This window comes from Dendropsophus ebraccatus, chromosome 5, assembly GCF_027789765.1.
Source record: "Dendropsophus ebraccatus isolate aDenEbr1 chromosome 5, aDenEbr1.pat, whole genome shotgun sequence".
Lineage (NCBI taxonomy): Eukaryota > Metazoa > Chordata > Amphibia > Anura > Hylidae > Dendropsophus > Dendropsophus ebraccatus.
Genome location: NC_091458.1, coordinates 92142490 through 92161858, shown reverse-complemented (window position 1 = coordinate 92161858; position 19369 = coordinate 92142490). Strand labels below are relative to the sequence as shown.

Below are 19369 nucleotides of genomic sequence, written 5' to 3'. Positions count from 1 at the left end.
TGCAAGTGACGAGAGCGTTAGCCTTTAGCTCTTAGCTGTAATGGGCTAGTTCTTAAAGGCCTAGAGAGTGATTAATGATATGGAGTGGGGCTGGAACACAGGCTTTCTTTTCTTCCATGCCTTGGATTTTCCTTCCTGACAAATAGCAGCACATTTGAGAGGTGTTACTCATTCTTCTTTTGTTTGCATTGGTCCCTTTGATTGTCCAGTTAGAGGCAGAGCTTCAGCAAAGCCATAAACTTGGCTTCTAAAAAGGATTATCTGAATGCCTCATTACTGTGTTGTCCAGATCTCGAAATGCTGAACTTCCACGACTCTTCTGACTCATGGGACAGTATGACCTTCATCCCTTTCTTTCGTCACATTACAGAAGTATAGAGAAATGCTACTAAGGGTTAAGTGAAAGCAATCAAGCATCAAGTTTCTTCAATGCAGCCAGGCATTGAAATTAGCCCACATTTTAAATTCAATGAGCCCTGCTGTCATTTGCATTCTACTGTTGCTTCGCTTGATGCCCATACTGTGGTTACAAGATATGTTGATTGTGGGAGCATGTTACTGTCATTCCTCCAGAGACTTACAGGTGTCAGTAATTCTGTCATCAATGAAGTCAATCAAACACTCATGATAGAGTCTGTGGGTCTCTCAAATGACCTGGGTCCATTAACTCTGTGAAGCAGATCAGGGAAAATTCACACAACACACTGATGAAAGAAGAAATCATTTTGCTGGCAGGGAATTGCTTAAATCCACAAGCAAATAGGTTACTGTTGAGATTTATTAAAGAATGAATTTTAGGTGTAGTAAATGTTATTTAGTGATTTGTATTGTCATTCTAAGTAAAATATATCATTTTTAATCAGCTGACCCTTAGCCTTATTAAATAATAATGTTACTTAAATATAGAAAAGTTCTGGAGGTCTGCCTTTTTCCACTCAGTATCCATCAACTGAATTTCTTTCAAGTTTTCAATCTGCCCCATTATATTATAGTTGGGGGAAAGATCAAAGGCAACGTGAGAAAATATTACTTTACTGAAAGAGTAGTAGATGCTTGGAACACTTCCAGTAAATTGGGTAGATAAATCTACAAAAACTGAATTTAAACATGCTGGCATAAATGCACATATCTGTCCTAAGATAATAAGAAAAGAAATACTGAAAGGGCAAACTAAGTGAAAACTTTTTTTCCACCAATTTTCTATATTTCTAAAACCAGAAGTGGAACCAATGGAGAAAAATCATATTAAAAAGATTTGTACCCTTTTCTGTGTTTTCAACCAAGTAGGTGCCTGATGAAAAACTGTTTTCGATCATCACATTGAATAGTATAACATTTCCTTGTGGGCAAGTCTAAAAGAAATGCTGTTGTGTCATCTCATAAATCTTTGCTCATTCATCTAATTTTGTGAACGTTTGTATTTTGCATGTCTATGAAAGAGTCAATAATAAATTACAGAAACTGTACTGTTTAATATATTACGTTTTATTAAGTGATACCAGTGAGATTTCACTAGCTGAAATTACTGTACAAATGTTCCATCACTCAACATAAAAGTGTGATCAACAGGAAAGGGCACTTGTGTCTTTGGTGAACAATGCTTAAGTGCTTCCTTTATGTTTTTGCTGATGCCCACTTAGGGATCATTAAAGCATTTCAATTTTTCCTTTTACTCAATTGTGTGTCAAGATATGTTAGTTGTGTAGCTGTTATTATGTTCTCAGGTTCCCAGTGCAGTAATCTGCTGTCAACACTTGCCATGCTACTTCTAAGAATGTGTTCATGTACTGACTGAACAGTATAAATGTTATTTCCGTTTAGTACTTTGGTTCCTGTACTGCCTTTTCATCCAGACCAGTATTATAGAGCCTCCTGTTCAAGATGCTGCCATTTTCTATTCTTAAACATTAGTTATGGTTAAGTGCCTACTTCCCAAAATGCCAAGTATTTTAAGAATTTCTGCTAAAAACCCCCACTAACAAGTGGATTTGATGGTTATAAAGTTTACAAAGAATTCTGTGGTTTAGCTCTATTAAATTGCATTATTGTAATAGGGAAGCTGCACATTCATTTCTTCTACACAATCAGCATACATGTCAGGTCTCGCTTTTTTTTTCTCTCCTCTGTACAAGGGTATTTCAGATCTAAAGTGCCATGCCATTTCTTTTCTTGTCCTCCACACTCAGTACAACAGTTTTTCTGTACTTTTCAGAAGTGCAGCTTTTGGGCAGAATGCAAAGGTTTCAAAAGAGCCTCATCTCCATCTGGTTTCATTCGATAATCCTTTATCCACCATCTCCAGCTCTCTCATTCCATTGCTTTCTTGCCTGTGGCTACATTTCTATCTCTGCATCAATTAGCACAGTGATTTATACAACAAGCAAGCAGTTTAGTGGTAATGGTACACAATTAACATCTCATTCCTCCATAAAGGGTATGCTAAATACCCTAGTCACTGCTTTCTCTGCCTGGAATTGAAATAAGTGTTTGTCCTAATTCATATGCTATCTGATGTGAAGTGGACCCGCTTTGTACTGCACTACACCATTAATCTAATTATAGATAGCTGCAAATGAAGTGCTGTCTGAACATAGGCGGATGTTGAGGGGGTGACTAATAGCACTTTTGTCATTTGTCATGACTGTGAAGTGAGATCGCACATTGCACGGCATCATGGCAAAGAAAATCACAATCCAGATAACATTGCTACCTGTTGCATGTTTTTTTTCTGTCCTTTGCTATAATTACAGCAGCACTGCAAACACAACTGGCTTCTGGATATAAATAGAGCTGTAGATGTGCTGTCATGTGGGTTGCAGGGGAAAATCCTCTGAGTACTGTTGAATTAAATGATGCATCCTGATTGACAGCTACCTTGAGACTGTGCTGATGGAGTTGTCAAAGCATTATGCTAACAGACTAGTCTAGTGAGTGCAGATGTACACCGCCGTGCGGCTCTCACTGCTTCCCAACAGCTATCTGCTCATTTACCTTCTTCATCTTGCTTGTTATTCCAAGAGAAGGACGTCTACAAGCTTTCATGTTAAATGTTTTTGTGTGGATGTGTTTATTGCTTAGGCTATTCAACTTGTCTACTAGAGCAGAAGGCTGCATCTTGTGCTGGTTTTACCCCAGGCACTTTTTTTCCGAAGCTCGACATGACCTTCAGTGCTAAATATGTAAAACTATGAAGCATTTAAATCTTTAATTGCATTGTGTGGTGGCCCTGGAACACCTTAGGTGCTTTTGTTATCTTGCATTAGTCTTTTCTGGTTTGTGCTGTTACTGAGGGCTAACATGGTGTAGCAATCTGTTCTCTCTGCATGTCAGCTTTCAAGGGACTGATGTTGCTGCTGATAACGAAAATGACTAATTTGTGGTGTTCTGTTTTCTTGCTACCATATAGCTGCTGATGAGAGGTGCTCTATGTGTTATCTACCAGACATTATCACTCTTGTCTTTTTTTTTTTTATCAAGAGATACATTTAAGTGGTTAGGAAATGTATGGGTCCCTCTGTTTGCAGTGGTTTCCTTGCTTTTATACTTTACATGATACAGCAGTGTTCTTTGACATTTGGGATAAAATAATGTTTTATTTTGCAATTCTGTTTCCGGAGTTTAAAAACCCCTATCATTCTTCTATGAGTTTTTATCATAGGACAACCCCTAAAGTTGGTTTCTCATAAATAACATTTATGACAAGTCATTCAGAGTACAAAACAAAAAAAGCACTCCATAGTGCAGAGATGCTGACAGAATTACAGTGCTTTAAACAATTAACGCTGCTTACCGGACAGGGTTGTGCAGTCCAGGCACAATACTGAGAAGCACATACCCAGTGTTAAAAGTGTGATCCAATGCAGCCGCAGCTCAGCCTTCTTCAATTCCCCAAATAGAAGTGATCCAGAACACACCACACCAAGTAGCAGGATCCAACAGGCAATGACCAAAACGTAATAACCATTATTGCGTTTTGGTTAGCGCCTGTTGAATACTACTGCTTGGTCTGGTGTGTTCTAAGTCGGTCAAAGTGTCATAGAACCCACTGAGAGTCTAAAAACTAGGATCTTAAGAACTTAAATGTGTTGGTTCCTGTTACTGTATGATCAAATGTCCTACTGTATGTGATGAATGTGCCTCTATAACTAGTGCACAGAACCAAATCTCTGGATGACTTTAGGATAAGTTTAAATGGAATAAATTTGTTTTTGGAATTGAATTGTCTTAACATAACAAGCAACTTTAAGGGCCCTTTCACACTGACCAAAACAGATGGAATTCCATGTGGAGTATTGTTTTCTTTTTTTTTTTTTAAGAAAGTCTTTAGTAATCAGATTTGGCTGTATGGCATCTATAATAATTTATTTTAGCACCTGTTTAATATACTTTTTGTATCCTTAGAATATATTAGAATTTACTTGTTGAATGAATATAAGCATGGAATGCAGACTAATCCATTGCTGCTTTTTTAGAAAATGATCAGAACATCTTGAAGGATACTACTATACATTTGAATTATTCAGGATTAGACAAAGCACAGATACTTTCTTGCTAAAACAGCAACACCCCTGTGCTCCTGCTGCGTGTGGTATAACAATTAAGCTCCATTCACTTCAATGAAACTGTAAAACCACACCAAGACTGAAGGCAAGAGTGGTGCTGTTTGAGGTTAACTATTGGTATCCATGTTGCATGGTAGCTGGTTGTAAAGAAAATTGCTATACTTAATTTAAAATAGCAAATCTTCTCGATGTCGGGCAGAAACTCGCCCTGTCCTAGGGTCTCCCCATTCTTGGCTGCTTTCCTAGTTTTTATAAATTGCCATTCTCACCGCAGGTCTGCACAGTGGATCTTTTCAAGCAAAGCCATCGTTAATCACAGTTATTTATTTAGATAGTGCCAACATGTTCCACAGCACTTTACAATTCTGGGGGTACATATATAGACAAAATCAGAAATACAAATGTAACTATGAGGTCAAACGTGAGGAATGAGGGCCCTCTCCAGCATTCTACAGGTCTTAGTACTTGGCTTGTGAGTGTTGTGTGTAGGGAGGGGGGGTCAACCAAATTAGGGAACTTGATAAGCCAACTTGAAAAGATGAGTTTGGAGGGCACTTTTAAAGCTTTGGGTATTGGGGGTGAGTCTGACATTCTTAGGTAATGCATTCCATAGAACACATGTAGCTTGGTCCTGGAGATGGGAAGTGCCAATTAAGGAGGGTGTTAGGCGTAGGTCATAAGCAGAGCGTAAAGCAAGGGTAGGGTGGTAGACAGATGAGGGAGGAGATATAGGGAGGTGCAGCATTGTGTAGAGCTTTGTGGGTGAGCTGGAGGAGTTGTATTCTGTGCTTTAGGGTAGCTTCACATGTAGCGTATCGCAGCGGATTTTCTGCTGCAGATCCGCAGCAGATTTGACTAAATTGATGAACACAGCATCAAATCTCCACTGCCAAATCTGCTGCGGATCCGCAGTAGATCTGATGGTGCAGGTTTGATGCTGATGGTACATGTGAAGCTACCCTAATAGGGAGCCAGTGTGGTGGTGGGGGAGGGGCATCAGTCTAGCCAATGGACAGGGAGATGAGCCTGGCTGCTGCATTAACAGTAGACTGGAGAGGGGAGAGTTTAGAGAAGGGAAGGCCAATCAGTAAGTAGTCAAGATGAGAATGAAATAGAGTGACAATAAGAATTTTAGCCAATTCAACAGTAAGGAAGGGATAGATTTTAGAGATGAGATGGGTTTCTTTATATGCAGGTGATAATAAAATGAAAGGGTTTGAATGTGGGGAAATGAAAGACAGATCAGTCAAACAATACCCCAAGGCAGCGAGCTTGCTGTGTAGAGGTTATGGTTGTACCAAAGAGATGGACATGTCAGGTGGAAGGTGGTTGGCAGAGGAAGGAAATACAAGAAGCTCCGTTTTAGTTAGAGTTTTAGAAATAGGGAGGACATAATGTTGAAAATGGCACAGTGACTGGTGTTTTGTAGGAGTGTGAAGATGACATTTTGGGAAGAGATATATAGAAATTCAACCATGAATGGTCATTTTTGCCAATAAATGACAGACTGTTATCACCTGAAAAGAAGGCAAAGGGACGGGGCCTAATAGCACTTGTATTTTTTCACCTACAGACCCACATAAGCCTTTATTTTTTGCGCCACTAATTGTACTTTACAATTGTAGACTTAATTTTACGCTGTGAAACAAAAAAAAAATACGTGCAGTGAAATAGAAAAAAAAAAAAAGGAATTTGTTTTCATTTTGGGGGGTTTTGTGTTTACGCCATTTGGTGTATAGTAAAAGTTACATGTTCTATATGTTCCTCAAGTTGGTACGATTACAACGATATGTAATTTATGTGACTTTTATTTTAACTGACAGCTTTTAAAAAATGTAAACCTTTAAAATAAACCTAAGTGTGTTTAAAATTGCTCTATTCCCAGCCTTATAATGCTGTTATCCTTTGGTTTATGGGGTTGTATGAGGTGTCATTTTTTTTTTTGCGCCATATTATGTACTTTCTATTGGCACCTTACTGGCGTATATGCGACTATTTGATCCCTTTTTATTACAAAAATTTGGCATTTTGGCGTGTTTTTAATCTTTTGTCGTTTACTATGCAAGATCCGGAATGTAATAATTTAATAGTTTGGGTGATCACGCATGTGGCGATACCAAACATGTTTATTTATTTACTGTATGTTTATTTATAAAATGGGAAAAAGGGGTGATTCAAACTTTTATTAGGGGAGGGGATTTTTTAATAATAAAAACACTAGAGATCATAGAGATCACTGCAGTATAATTAATACAGCAATGATCGATCAGATCACTGCTGTATTACTCTGGTCTGCAGCAGACCAGACACACCGATTGCCGGCTCTGTAAGGAGAAGGGATCTCCCCTCTGCGATCACATCACGGGGGGGGGGGGGGGGGAGATCCCCCTTAGACACCAGGGAAAGGGGGAAACAATACATTTAAATGCAGCTGTCAGTTTTGAGAGCTGCATTTAAATGTATTATAAGCAGGCACGGGGATCTGATCATGCCCGCTAATAGCTGCAGTCCCGGGCTACACATAGCACCCGGGATTGCGGCGGTTTACAGTGGGGTAGCCGCGTGACCCCTCTCTGAACCCCCCTCCCGGATCAGGATGTAAATGTACTGACTGATAGGGGAAGGGGTCAAGGCTCCTTCTTCATACTATTCTGTTTCCAGGTCGTTAGGTCTCTTATGTATATGCCAAATATGAAGGCAGCTCATTTTTTTGCAGCTGTTTTTTTTTCAAAGTAGTGTTCATTTTTCTTGCTGTGCAGATCAAACCCTGTTTGTGATAATGGACTATAGATGTAGAATATGCATGTATAAAAAAAACTTAAAAGCAAGAACTTCTGTCAGTGTATTAATACAAGACCAAATGTCACGTGGTGTTATAGAGGTGAAGGAACACATCATCTCACATAATACACAGCTTTCAGTTTTAGCCAGAGAAAATTTCACGCATGATGTGATCCTCATATCCAGATGTGTTTACCCACACTGACCATTAAATGTTCTTACATGAACGTGTTCTAAATGACTCATACAACAGAAGTGACATCAGCCCCCTGTAAGGTTCTTATATTTTACATAAGCGATCAGTATGTTTAGTCCTCTCCATGTGAAGGGATTACAAACCATACTTATTTCAGCATTATACAGAGAAAGACACAAATAGTGATAGAATGTGCACAAGTTGATGACATCTATACATTAAACTGTTTCTATAATGGCAACAGAGGTTTTTAAGAGACATAATTAAAGTTTTTAAAGGAAATTTCCTCACATGCAATTTATGTAGCTTTCAGTGACAAGCTGTAGGAGATTATCTACTCTTAATAACATATTAAGGCAGCACATAATCCATCTAAATAGTAAGTGGAGGAAAAATACAGGATTCAGTTTCACATTCTACACCTTTTTAGGATCCCTTATCCTACTCCAAAAACACTTTTTTTTGCTGATTGGGGGGGGGGGGGGGTTATTTAGAAATATTGGGGGAGATTTATCAAAAATGGCGTAAAGTGAAACTGGCTCAGTTGCCCCTAGCAACCAAGCAGATTCCATCTTTCATTTCTCACAGACTATTTGGAAAATGAAAGGTGGAATCTGATTGGTTGCTAGGGGCAACTCAGCCAGTTTCACTTTACATCATGTTTGATAAATCTCCCCCATTATTCCCAGTGCACCACAGGGAAAAAAGTGAAAACAATGTGTGGCTTTTCCCTGGAGTAGGCAGGGGCACGGCAAGACAGAGAAGGCGTGGCCTCCTCCAGTGTCTTATTCATCATGATTTACACCTGCTAGCATATGTGGAGAGCCCATTTCTATTGTAACAAGGGCAGAATAATGATAAAGTACAGATGACTAGACTACCAGTGAGAAAACAATGATGATCAGGAAATTGCACATCTGTTATTTGCTTAACATTTTTTAACAATAATTATTTGCAATATGTAAGTAAAATATGGATTTAAAAATACAGGAAAAAAATTTTTTCTCCTTTCCACGGAAATCTTTAGTAAAAACTCAGTTATACAATCTGAATAGAAACCAGAGCATAGCCATTGAACAATTTAAGGTCTTGTTCACATCTTAAAATATGGCCATATTTCCAATATTATATTGTGCTCCATTGAAGTCAATGGGAAATGGCAGTGATATCCTATGGATGTTAGACTCATCTGCGCTTATTTGCATATTAAGTGCACAGATTAGTGGGCGGCTGTATCTTCGCGGCAGGAATGGCAGGGTGGGGTAAGTATGGGGCAGGTGGGTGCAGTATCCAGAGGGTAGGGTGGGTTTGGCGGCTGTCCAGGGGTGACAGGTTATGTCTTTAGAAAGACATAAAATCCTAAAAGCGATACTGTAACCACCAAAGACCCCCTCAAAATCGCTGATACCGTCCATTTGATGAAAGTATGAAAGTAAGTCCTTCCTAGTCATGTCTTTTAAAATGCACCCAGTGTCTTGGTTGGGTTGAAGAATTTTCTTTTAATCTGCAGTGTTCGAGTCAATGAGGCATTGCCCAGAGTGTCTGTGCCATGCGGAACACGGAACGTGTGAATGCGGCCTAAATAGGTCATCAATAGATTTTTTAAAAATCTGATTAGAGCCAGATGCTTTTCTGTTCTGGCTCTTTTCTGTAATGTTTATTTTTTTTATTGCAATTTTTTATTATTATGTTGGCTGCCTCCTTGCTACAGCAGCTTTTAAGAGCATTTAGAAATATGCTTTACAACAAGTCCCATAGAAATACAGGAGACACAAACATAAAGGCTTGATTTTGCTTCTCAAACTTTTTCTAATGGAGCCTCACCCAACAGATAAAATGATGCCTGGGCCTCACCAGACTAAGCAAGCGGATGCTGGGGCCTCACCATCTGTAGTGGAAGTCCAGGCAAATATAAAAAACTATTGCTCAGTCTACCCTTCCTGTGTCTCCTAATCTCTGTATACCACTAAATAAGTACAAAATAAGTCAGTAGTGTCCCTAAACCAGAGATTGTTGCAGTCAGGGAAAGGTCTGTGAAACTCCCCAGCTGAGCCTCACCAACAACTAGGGGGCGCCTCACTGGTGAGGCCCGCCTCACAGTTTGAGGAGCACTGATTTAAACAGTAGGTCGTTTCCAGATGACACTTTCCCTTTAAAGTATCTCTTCATACCCACTTCTGTATTCACTCTTTGTATTTAAATGACCGTCTCACCGTCTCTTACAGAAACAAGCTGAAGTGGATGAGCAATGATCCTTCCTTGTGTCGTGTAGGTTTTGAGTTTAGAGCTTTTGGTATGCAGCATCTCTAGAGTTTAATTCCCATGCCAGAGGAGGAGTGTTTCCCCTTCACTACAGCCTGTCACAACAAGAGCAATTGAGCACTACAAACAGTAGCTAGGAATACACTAGCTCTCAAAGCAATTGTAGCAGCATTGTGTGGGAATGTGAATAAAGATGTGTGTAACAGTAAATGATCATATTCAGACCTGCTCTGTATTCATTGACTGCAGGGTGGTAACTTTTATAGGCATTACAGTGACATGGTGTCAGGTCCTGAACAACTACTGTAAATCTGAAATAGTAGCCATAGTTATATAGCTATAAAATATAAAAGCTATATTATATCTTGTGTATGTATTTGTTTGTAAATCCAGATATTTAATCTTCTGCTGATATAATATAGTCAAAATGACATTGCTACTCACTAGTATAAGATTTAGTATGCCACCTCATTCTATTTCTCTGTTGATAGTTGTGTATGTACATGTGCTTGGGGTTTGTCACAATCACGAATGCTGCCGAAACAACCCAGTTCAACCAAGGATGAATAGATTTCACAAAAATTCTGCTACAGATCTGCCATATGTAAACATACCTATATATCCTCATGTTTTTTTAATTATTTTAAATGATTTAAAGAAAGAATTACAATGAATGACTTATTGTGTTACCTTAATACTATCTATGTCATATGTCTGATATTTACACCCATGCTGTTAGACCATTTAACCACATCCCAAAATGTGAAGTGAAGTGTCTCTCTATAGTAGACAGCTGACTGCCATTGAAAGCTTACTTAGTTAATGTCCTACTGTTCTGAAATAGTGATTGCCAGCCAACATTGTTTGTTCTGATATTTTGTAATATTTCCATATGTTTGTATACTATTTTGCGACCAGAATATATTATGGAAATCAGCCAATGTGGGACATAAAAATCAGACCTATAATGAATATGAATTCACATAGTCTCATTGAATTTACTTGTAGCTTTCTCTCATCATTTACATTTTTTGCTTACGACATGTAGAAGAACAGGAACAAGTACAAGAAGGACAAAATACCAAGTTTGCATTTCACCCTGTAACAATATAAAAAGCTTTATGTGGCAGTGATGTAACCTGAAGGCCAGCAATTGTGTTGTTTACCACCCTTCCTAGAAAGCAGATAGTGTAATGTTACATTGTGATTCCAGACCACAAATTCCTGCATTTTCTAGATATTTTATTATGTAAAAACCATAAGCAGGATTCAGGCGACATCCGCAGATCCTGAAACTGTGCAATTTTGTGTAATTATATTCCCCCCCATAGGTTTAATGAATGACTTTTAAGTACAATTTATCTTTGATAAATAGTCCCTCTGCATTGAATGTTTATTAGATTGACAGGAAAATGCACTCGGCTTGCTTTATTTCCCTGCCACTTATGAGTCAGGCAAATTTTAATTGTAGCAAAAAGCTTTTATTTGCACTGTAATTTTACTTAAGGATCATATCCTTCAGAATCTGGCAGACACTTGTATTTCTTGATTGCAAAACACACACTCAAAAGAGGGGGAAAATACATGCAAGATGTTATTATTCAGACTGTCGGATTAGGGGCATTGGACAAGCAACACGTTATCAAATCTTAACAGCTTTACTAGCGATTAACCCATATTTCTATTGAAAATGTAAGCCTGAGCAATAAATGCAAGAACGTTTCCATAACATTGTAAAGCTTATTTCATTAAAGAATGGAAATTAGCAGTCATTGCTTTGATTGGATGTATTCCATTACTAGTAAGGCTTTGTTACACATTTCTTGCTCTTGATGGTGGACTGCTATGTAATATAATGACCATACACATTGCTAGCATTCCTGTGTATGGAAAATGGGTGTAAATTTTAACCTAAGACTATGCCTAAAATGACAAAATTACCTATACTATTACCAATTAGTAGATATTATTAAGAAGAACTGAAGGATAAAAAAAATATATTGCTTTCAACAGTCATAGACTACTTCAGCCTATGATACAAAGCCTTTCCAATACTTGACCAGTGTTCAAATACCTAAACACCACAGAAATGGAAATCAGTGTGACGTGTGCAAACTACACAATGTGTGACTTTAAATCGCTTACCGCTATTAAGCTCTCCACGGCAAGTCTTGCTACGCAAAGAGACCTACTGCCATCTACTGGTGGTAAGATAGATTGTGGTCATGGATCTCATTTTTCCCCCCTTTGTGCACTGCGTGGTCCTTGTGTTAGAACCACAAACGAATCTTCTTGCATACAACATTATTATCCCACTCTGGACTAAAACTGGAATATCCAGCTTCAGATACTAGAAACCTGCACACCAAATTAGAATATTCAAAGTTTATTTCCTCAAATAATTTGTATTCATATTATTATAAAGATAGACATAATATAAATTTTCCATATTTTTTTATAATAAATAAAAAAAATAATTTAAAATGTACATATTAGATTGTATGCAAAAAACTAAATATCTTCATTACTTATGATTGGTTGCAGTTAATGTAAATTGTAACTCTATGTACTCAAAGTACACAATGATTATATATTGAGCTTAGCTACTGATGGTCTGATGTGAATCATGGCAGTACGTGTATACTCTCTTTCCATTCCTTCATTCCAGAGGACTGATTTACACAATTGAGAATGAAAAATATTCATATATTCTGTGTGTGTGTGTATATATATATATATATATATTTATGTGCAAACATAATTCATAAACCACTGTAAGTACTTGTAATCCAATAATGTATGACAAGTTATCTCATAGTATAAATCAACTAACTGGTGATATATATATATTTTTTTTTTTTAAGTATAAATTACAAGTGTTGACCAAGGATGCAGCAGAGCTCAGCAAGTACATGCCAGAGAAGGTTGAAGAGGACACCAGTAGCATTCTAAGATCACCAATGCCAGGGAGTGTGGTGGCCGTTTCTGTTAAGCCGGGGGATATGGTGAGTGACACTGGTTTATAATTTATATGCCAAACAGACTTAGACTTCTCTTATTTGTTTCAGCCACAAAAAGAACACAATTAAAATACATGTAAGCTCTGTTAAGACAAACCCTTCTATCATATATCCAGCATATGTATTGAATTGTGAAAGAGAAGAATTAACTGGAAAGACCAGACCTATTCAAGGCATTCAGTTTATAAACTGCTCTCATGCGGATGATTCCAGTTTATTCCTCCATTAGGCATACCTTTCATACAGTTAGTGCATATTATAATACCATTGACTACAGGCTTTAGAATCAGTCCTCTTATTTTAAGTGGGTTTATATTCCCTTTTCTCTTTATCTCTGTTTCATGTGCTGGCATAAGTGTATGGAAATGCTACAGAACAAATATTCATTATAAATTTGGATATGAAAAATTGTGTAATTAGAAAAGAGGTAGATTCCAGGCATGGCGAATAATATTGTTCTTCATTTAAAGTGTTTCACATTGTCAATCCTTTAATTAAATGCTGAGACAAAATACACCAAGGAGCCAAGACATTTTTCAGTGAAGGGAAAAGGATATGTTAAAAATAATAAAAAGTTCAAATATATCAAAGGTTTCAACAAGGTACAGGAGGGAAGCGAGAGGTCACCTTCTGAAACTAGAGGGTGGGAGGCTCTCGGGAAATGTGAGGAAGTACTTCAAGGGAAGGGTGATGAATTCATGCTATTTACAGTGAGAGAATTCAGATATGCTCAGAACAGACACAAAGCTATCCTAAAAGGGTAAGGAACCAAAGGATATGAAATGCTCAGAATTTTCACAGCAGCCTAGGTGGGCCTCTTACATCTGCACTTTTTTATTGTCTCACTGTTTTGTATTCTGGGTCACAGATAAAATATCAGCAGGAGAAGTTATAAGGTTCAAGTATACTAAAGTCAATTCACTCTAAGAAAGTTCAATTTCAGTCTACATATGTAATTTATAATTAAAAAAAGACAAGCCTTCCACTATTCTGGAACAATTGTGAAATCTTACCTATGTTTACTATTGTGAAATCATATATTTTAAGCTAACACGTGTATATAGGTTTTAGGGTCAGGCTACAAGAAGTCAGTGCAGTTTTTGTACACTGCCTGTGGCCAAACCATAAACATTTTAAATTGTTATGGGAAAAAAATATCCAGTTTTTACTTTAAATTATGTTTATTTTATGGAATGGTGAAACTGTAAGAAGAAAAAACATTGCGTCTACTGAAAATATTTTGTAATTTGCATTTCTGACTGAAGAGACTAGTGGATAAAAACCTTAACCCTCTTTGATAAAGATACTGCATAGCTGGGCAAGAGATGCAGCAAAGGTTATGTTTGGCTTTCTTTCATTTGTGTCATTTTCTCTGCTTTTATTATATAGTTTCTTAAAGTAGATACTACTGTAGACGAATTCCCACAAATCATTTTGGAGTACCATAAATTTTCAGTTTAGTATGAATGATTTACTCTGAGGGAGCCATGTTACTCAGTTTTTCACTTGCATAGCGATGCTTAATTTAACCACTTATGCAAGATGCTCCTAATTTCATAGACTTTGTATCTTAGGACCTGACATACAGCTTCAAATGTTCATTTTTCCCCCAAAACCCACATATTGTTCTCAACTAGATACACCCCCCCCCCCCCCCCCCAAAGTTACATTTAAATACTTTTGCTTCTGTATACTTCCTGTGAAGGGACTAGAAAGCAGACTGTAAAAAATTGATTCACCTTATCACACATTGTGTGAAACCCATTTTTTCTGCTTATAGACAGTGGGAGATTCAAACAGTCAGCATGCCTGAGTGCAGAAGAACAGAGTGCTTTAGAATTGTTATTATATTCAAGGCAGTGGACTCCAAGTCGTTCATGGTCTTTAATATCGATTTAATGAAGAAGTACAGTGCATCCAATCATTGGATTGGGAATGAAGGGTGAATGTGTGTGTGTGTGTGTGTGTGTGTGTGTGTGTGTGTGTGTGTGTGTGTGTGTGTGTGTGTGTGTTTGTTTGTGTATGTATGGTGACCATGAATAAAAAAACGTGTCATACTTTTGTACCATTGTTCAACAGAAGCAATTCAGTGCAAAGTTTTTATTATAAGAAAGTTGCAGTGGGGGGGTTTCTTGAAACCTTCAGATATTTCTTCTTCTTGCTGTTTCTAGGAAGATTCTAAGTTTCTAGGCATGAAGCAATTGGTATGGGTATTTTTACATATAGATATAGTGACCATGTCACAGGTCTTTATTGTATCTAGGGAAAAAGCAGAAGAGACATTAGTGCAAGGGTCAACAGACTGTCTATGATGAGGGCACAAGTGTGTACACAGTACCTCTCCATCAGCTATGGTTTTATAAGGCTTATGCAAATGTATATGTTATATTGTAATGACACCTAAATGCTGCAAACATGATATTAGAGCTAAGCGGACCTTAAGCATGATTGGGTTCATCCAAACCTGACCACTCTGCATTTTTTTTTTTAATTTTGGGGGAATTTTTTTTTTCCCAAGAAGCAGTGAACTTTTTTTTTAAACTGTTTCCTCCACTGCTGAAGGCTGATATGTATACTTATTACTCATTCCAGTGGACTGCACCGTTCGGGTCCCGCTGATGCCCACGTGACCTCTTCTGATTAGCTGCTGGCCAACTGGCGGCCAGAAGTCAGACTCTTTAAAGCATCTCTATGCAGGTGCTCTCATAGAGATGCATTGGAGACCCTGACTTCTAGTCTTCAAAATTAATGAGTAAAGAAAAGGGTCAGAAGAGCCCTACCACAGGTATGGGGTTGTGCCGCTGGAAACAAATCATCAATAGTAAGTGTACATATCAGCCTGCTGCTGGGGAGGACACAAAAAAAGGCACTGCTTCTTTAACCACTTAAGGACCGGGCTAATTTTCGTATTTGCGTTTTCGTTTTTGCGTTGCATTTTTACACCTACGGACCCACATAAGCCCTTATTTTTTGCGTCACTAATTGTACTTTGCAATGACCGGCTAAATTTTTGCATAAAATATGCTGCGAAACCAGAAGAAAATTATATGCGCAGTGAAATTGGAAAAAAAAACGACAGAATTCTTTTTCTTTGGGAGGGCTTTGTTCTTACAATGTTTGTCCTATGGAAAAACTGACTCGTTATATACTGTATGTTCCTGAAGTCGGTACGATTAAAACGATATGCAACTTGTATAACTTTTATATTAATTGATGGCTCGTAAAAAATTAAAACCTTTTACAGAAAATAAACATTCCTTAAAATCGCTCCATTCCCAGGCTTATAGCGCTTTTATCCTTTGGTCTATGGGGCTGTCTGATGTGTCCTTTTTTGCGCCATGATGTGTTCTTTCTATTTGTACCTTGAGTGCGCATATGCGACTTTCTAATCGCTTTTTATTACAATTTTTCTGAATTTGATGCGACCAAAAATGCGCAATTTTGCCCTTTGGAATTTTTTGCCGCTTACGCCGTTTACCGTGAGGGATCATGGATTAAATAAATTTATATTTTTGCGATTACGCACGCGGCGATACCAAACATGTTTGTTTATTTATTTTTATTTATAACATGGGAAAAGGGGGGTGATTTGGACTTTTATTAAGGGGGGGGGGGGTTATTTATTAATAAAAACACTTTATTCTTTTTTCTCATACAGTAATTAGAAGCCCTCGGGGGGACTTCTATATACACAGCACTGATCTCCCATTGAGATCAATGCTGTGTATATAATAGAGCACTATCAGATCGGTGCTCTATTATAATGGTCTGCTGCAGAATAGATTTGCTGAATAGATTGCCGAGTCGGGATCAGCGTCATTCCAACGCTAAGCCCCGGCCGGCTCATTAGAACGGATCTCCCCTTCGCGATCGCATCGCGGAGGGGAGATCCCCCACTAGACACCAGGCACAGGGGGCACATATACTATCCAAATGGAGCTGTCAGCTTTGACAGCTGCATTTGAATAGTTAATTAGCCGGCCGCGGCGGCTAATACCTGTGGTCCCTGGCTGCAGAGAGGGCTCACGCTGGGAGCCCTCTCTGTTTACCCTTAACGGCCGCATGATGGGTATACCCGTCATGCGTCGTTAAGGGGTTAAACATTTAATGTTTTTTTATTTGTATAGCGCACACAGATTCCGCAGTACTTCACCTATCTGTATGTTTTGTCAACAAAAGCTCATTATTGTGACAATCTGAGCTATATAACAGTAAACTCAGCAACAATATTGTACATTTACATGTGAGTGACTTTAACCTTAAAAGGAATCTGTCAGCTACCATTCACAGTCCAAATTACTGACACTGTTAGATAGTTGTTGGGTTAAGGAGAAACATGGCACCTTTCTTATCCTTGAGAAAGAATAGGTCTAGGAGGGGGAGCAAGGAGGCATTCCAGCTTGTAGAAATTCAGGGGCTTGGGAGAACCCCCTTTGACACTTTGCACAAATAAAGGCACCCTGTGAAGAGATGATACATTTTGATTATGCAAAGCCCCACTGTTTCTTTGTCTTTATCAGTCTGTTCTTTTTATGTATATTTTAGTTTTATTTTTTCAAAATGTGTTTTCTAAAGTTTAAAGGTGTCATCTCAAGATAAAAATGTATCACCTGTCAACAGAATAGGAGCAAACCTATGGGACTGGTCTTGAGAGTAGAAGTTCCTTTGCCCATAATGAATGGAGCAGCAGCACACATGCTTGGGCACCCATTTACTCTCTGTGGAACTTCAGAACAGAGCTGATCAATGGCCTCCAGTGATTGGACAGATTTTTGTTTTACTTTTCCTTCTTGCTTGACTTCTAAGATAATTGCTGCTTTCTGATGTGATTTCTAAGGTTATAGGAAAATTATTGCAAGGCTGGAGTTACATTTTCTTATTGCTGTGGTAAAGTGGTGCATGTTTTTTCAAATGTTAGAGCGTAAATATAGCAAATTAAAACAGATCTTTAGTTAACTAAATTGTTGCTTTCATCGACATCCAAAGCAAATGTACCACTAGGTACATCACTTTAGGTATCTTACATGAATAGACCAGCACCAGCACAGGGATGCCAAGAGCGCAGTCCTTTTTCTAAACCGCTGCTTGTGCACAGTGCCGGTCTATTCCCAAGCACCAGCTCGCCTCTAAGCACTGAAGGTGGGCCTGCTGGCCCCCATTGAGATGAAACCCCCTCCTCTCTGTGACACAGCTCCATTAATTGTAATGGAGCAGTGTCACAGAGGGAAGGGGCTTTGTCAAACTTGGGGGTTGGCTGCCCCACCTCTAGTACTTTGCTTTGTGACAATGCTTGGGAACAGACTGACGCTGTGCGTAGGAACCGGGCGTTGGTTAAAAAAAAAAAAGCACCACCAACCAAAGCAGTGTACCTAGTGGTACATTCACTTTAGTCTAAACAGGAACCTTTGGCAGTGTGTAGTCTTTTGTGTAATCTTTTCATGTCTAAAACTGTTTCTGCATGGCATCTCAAGTACAGTTACCACAGTCTCAGTCAAATCACCTTGGATGAATAAAAAATCTGAGGTGTTGAAAATAAATCGAAACCTGCTTGGTGCAGCAGTTTGCGAATCTAAAGGTATGCCCGTGAGATGCTTTTAACCACTACATATCACTGTAATTAGTTATATTATATAAAACCATCTGACAGATTGTTTAAGCTCACAACAGGAGGGTATCCCTCCCCTGTGAATGCACGTGAATGGAAAACAAGATCTTCTTGGCCCACTGTTTAGATGCTTCATCATTCCACTGTGGCTAATGGTTTTCTTACAATTCCTGAGTACCCGCTGCCTGGAGAAGGTGGATGCAGCCTGATCACTACCTGGAAAACATGTATATAGCTAAATTGTGAATATTCTGGTTTATGCAAACCCCAACCTTCTGCATGTCGGTTCAACTCTACTCTTGATCCTGCAAATTTCTAATTTTAAGTGTGGAGCAGCAGTTTGTAAAAGTGGCAGATTTAAAGGGGGACTCCAGGTAGAGGTACAAAAAATAAACTAGAAGCATATAGCATTGCTTACCTGTGTAACCCAGTTTTGAAACTTCCAACAATCCATTTGTTTTGGGGGTCTTAGTTCTGTATTGTGTGGCTGTTCTTCCTAGTTGAGCAGTTGTACACAGTACTACAGGTTTCAGAATGCAATGCATTCCCTCAGCTTTTCATCACAGTCCTCCACCCTGCCTATTCCCCACCCAAATCTGTTGCAGAACATCTAGGCTGTGTTCACACATTGCAGTTTCATTGTGTTACTAAATTAATTGCAGTACTTTATCATTTCATTGTGTTCCCACCCACACAGCACACAGTTTCTACCTGTAGTGTCAATATTGGAATAAAGTAAAGAACTTTTTTGGGGAAAAAATGTCTTTTCATCTCCACGCACATATTATGATCAAGCATCTTTTACCTTTTAGGTTAAGCCCCACAATAAGGACTTTATCTGATATTATCTTACATGGGATATACTGTGTATGCCTCGTTTTTTGTGCAGGTGTGATTAGCAGTGCCGGCTCTGATCCTCTCTGCCGTTTAGCATCATTTAATT

The 19369-nt window shown here is 38.4% G+C and overlaps 1 protein-coding gene across 2 annotated transcripts in view; it reads left to right on the top strand.

Annotated features, from left to right (window-relative positions):
* The window catches only part of PCCA (propionyl-CoA carboxylase subunit alpha), a 447530-nt gene that overhangs the window by 411111 nt on the left and 17050 nt on the right, over window positions 1-19369 (top strand). The window contains exon 22 of one of the 2 annotated variants that reach the window (XM_069970720.1): window positions 12666-12806. The exons of the other annotated variant lie outside the window; for it this stretch is intronic. Coding sequence (XP_069826821.1) covers window positions 12666-12806 — 141 coding nt within the window. The remainder of the gene's footprint in view (window positions 1-12665; window positions 12807-19369) is intronic. 2 annotated transcript variants of the gene reach the window in all.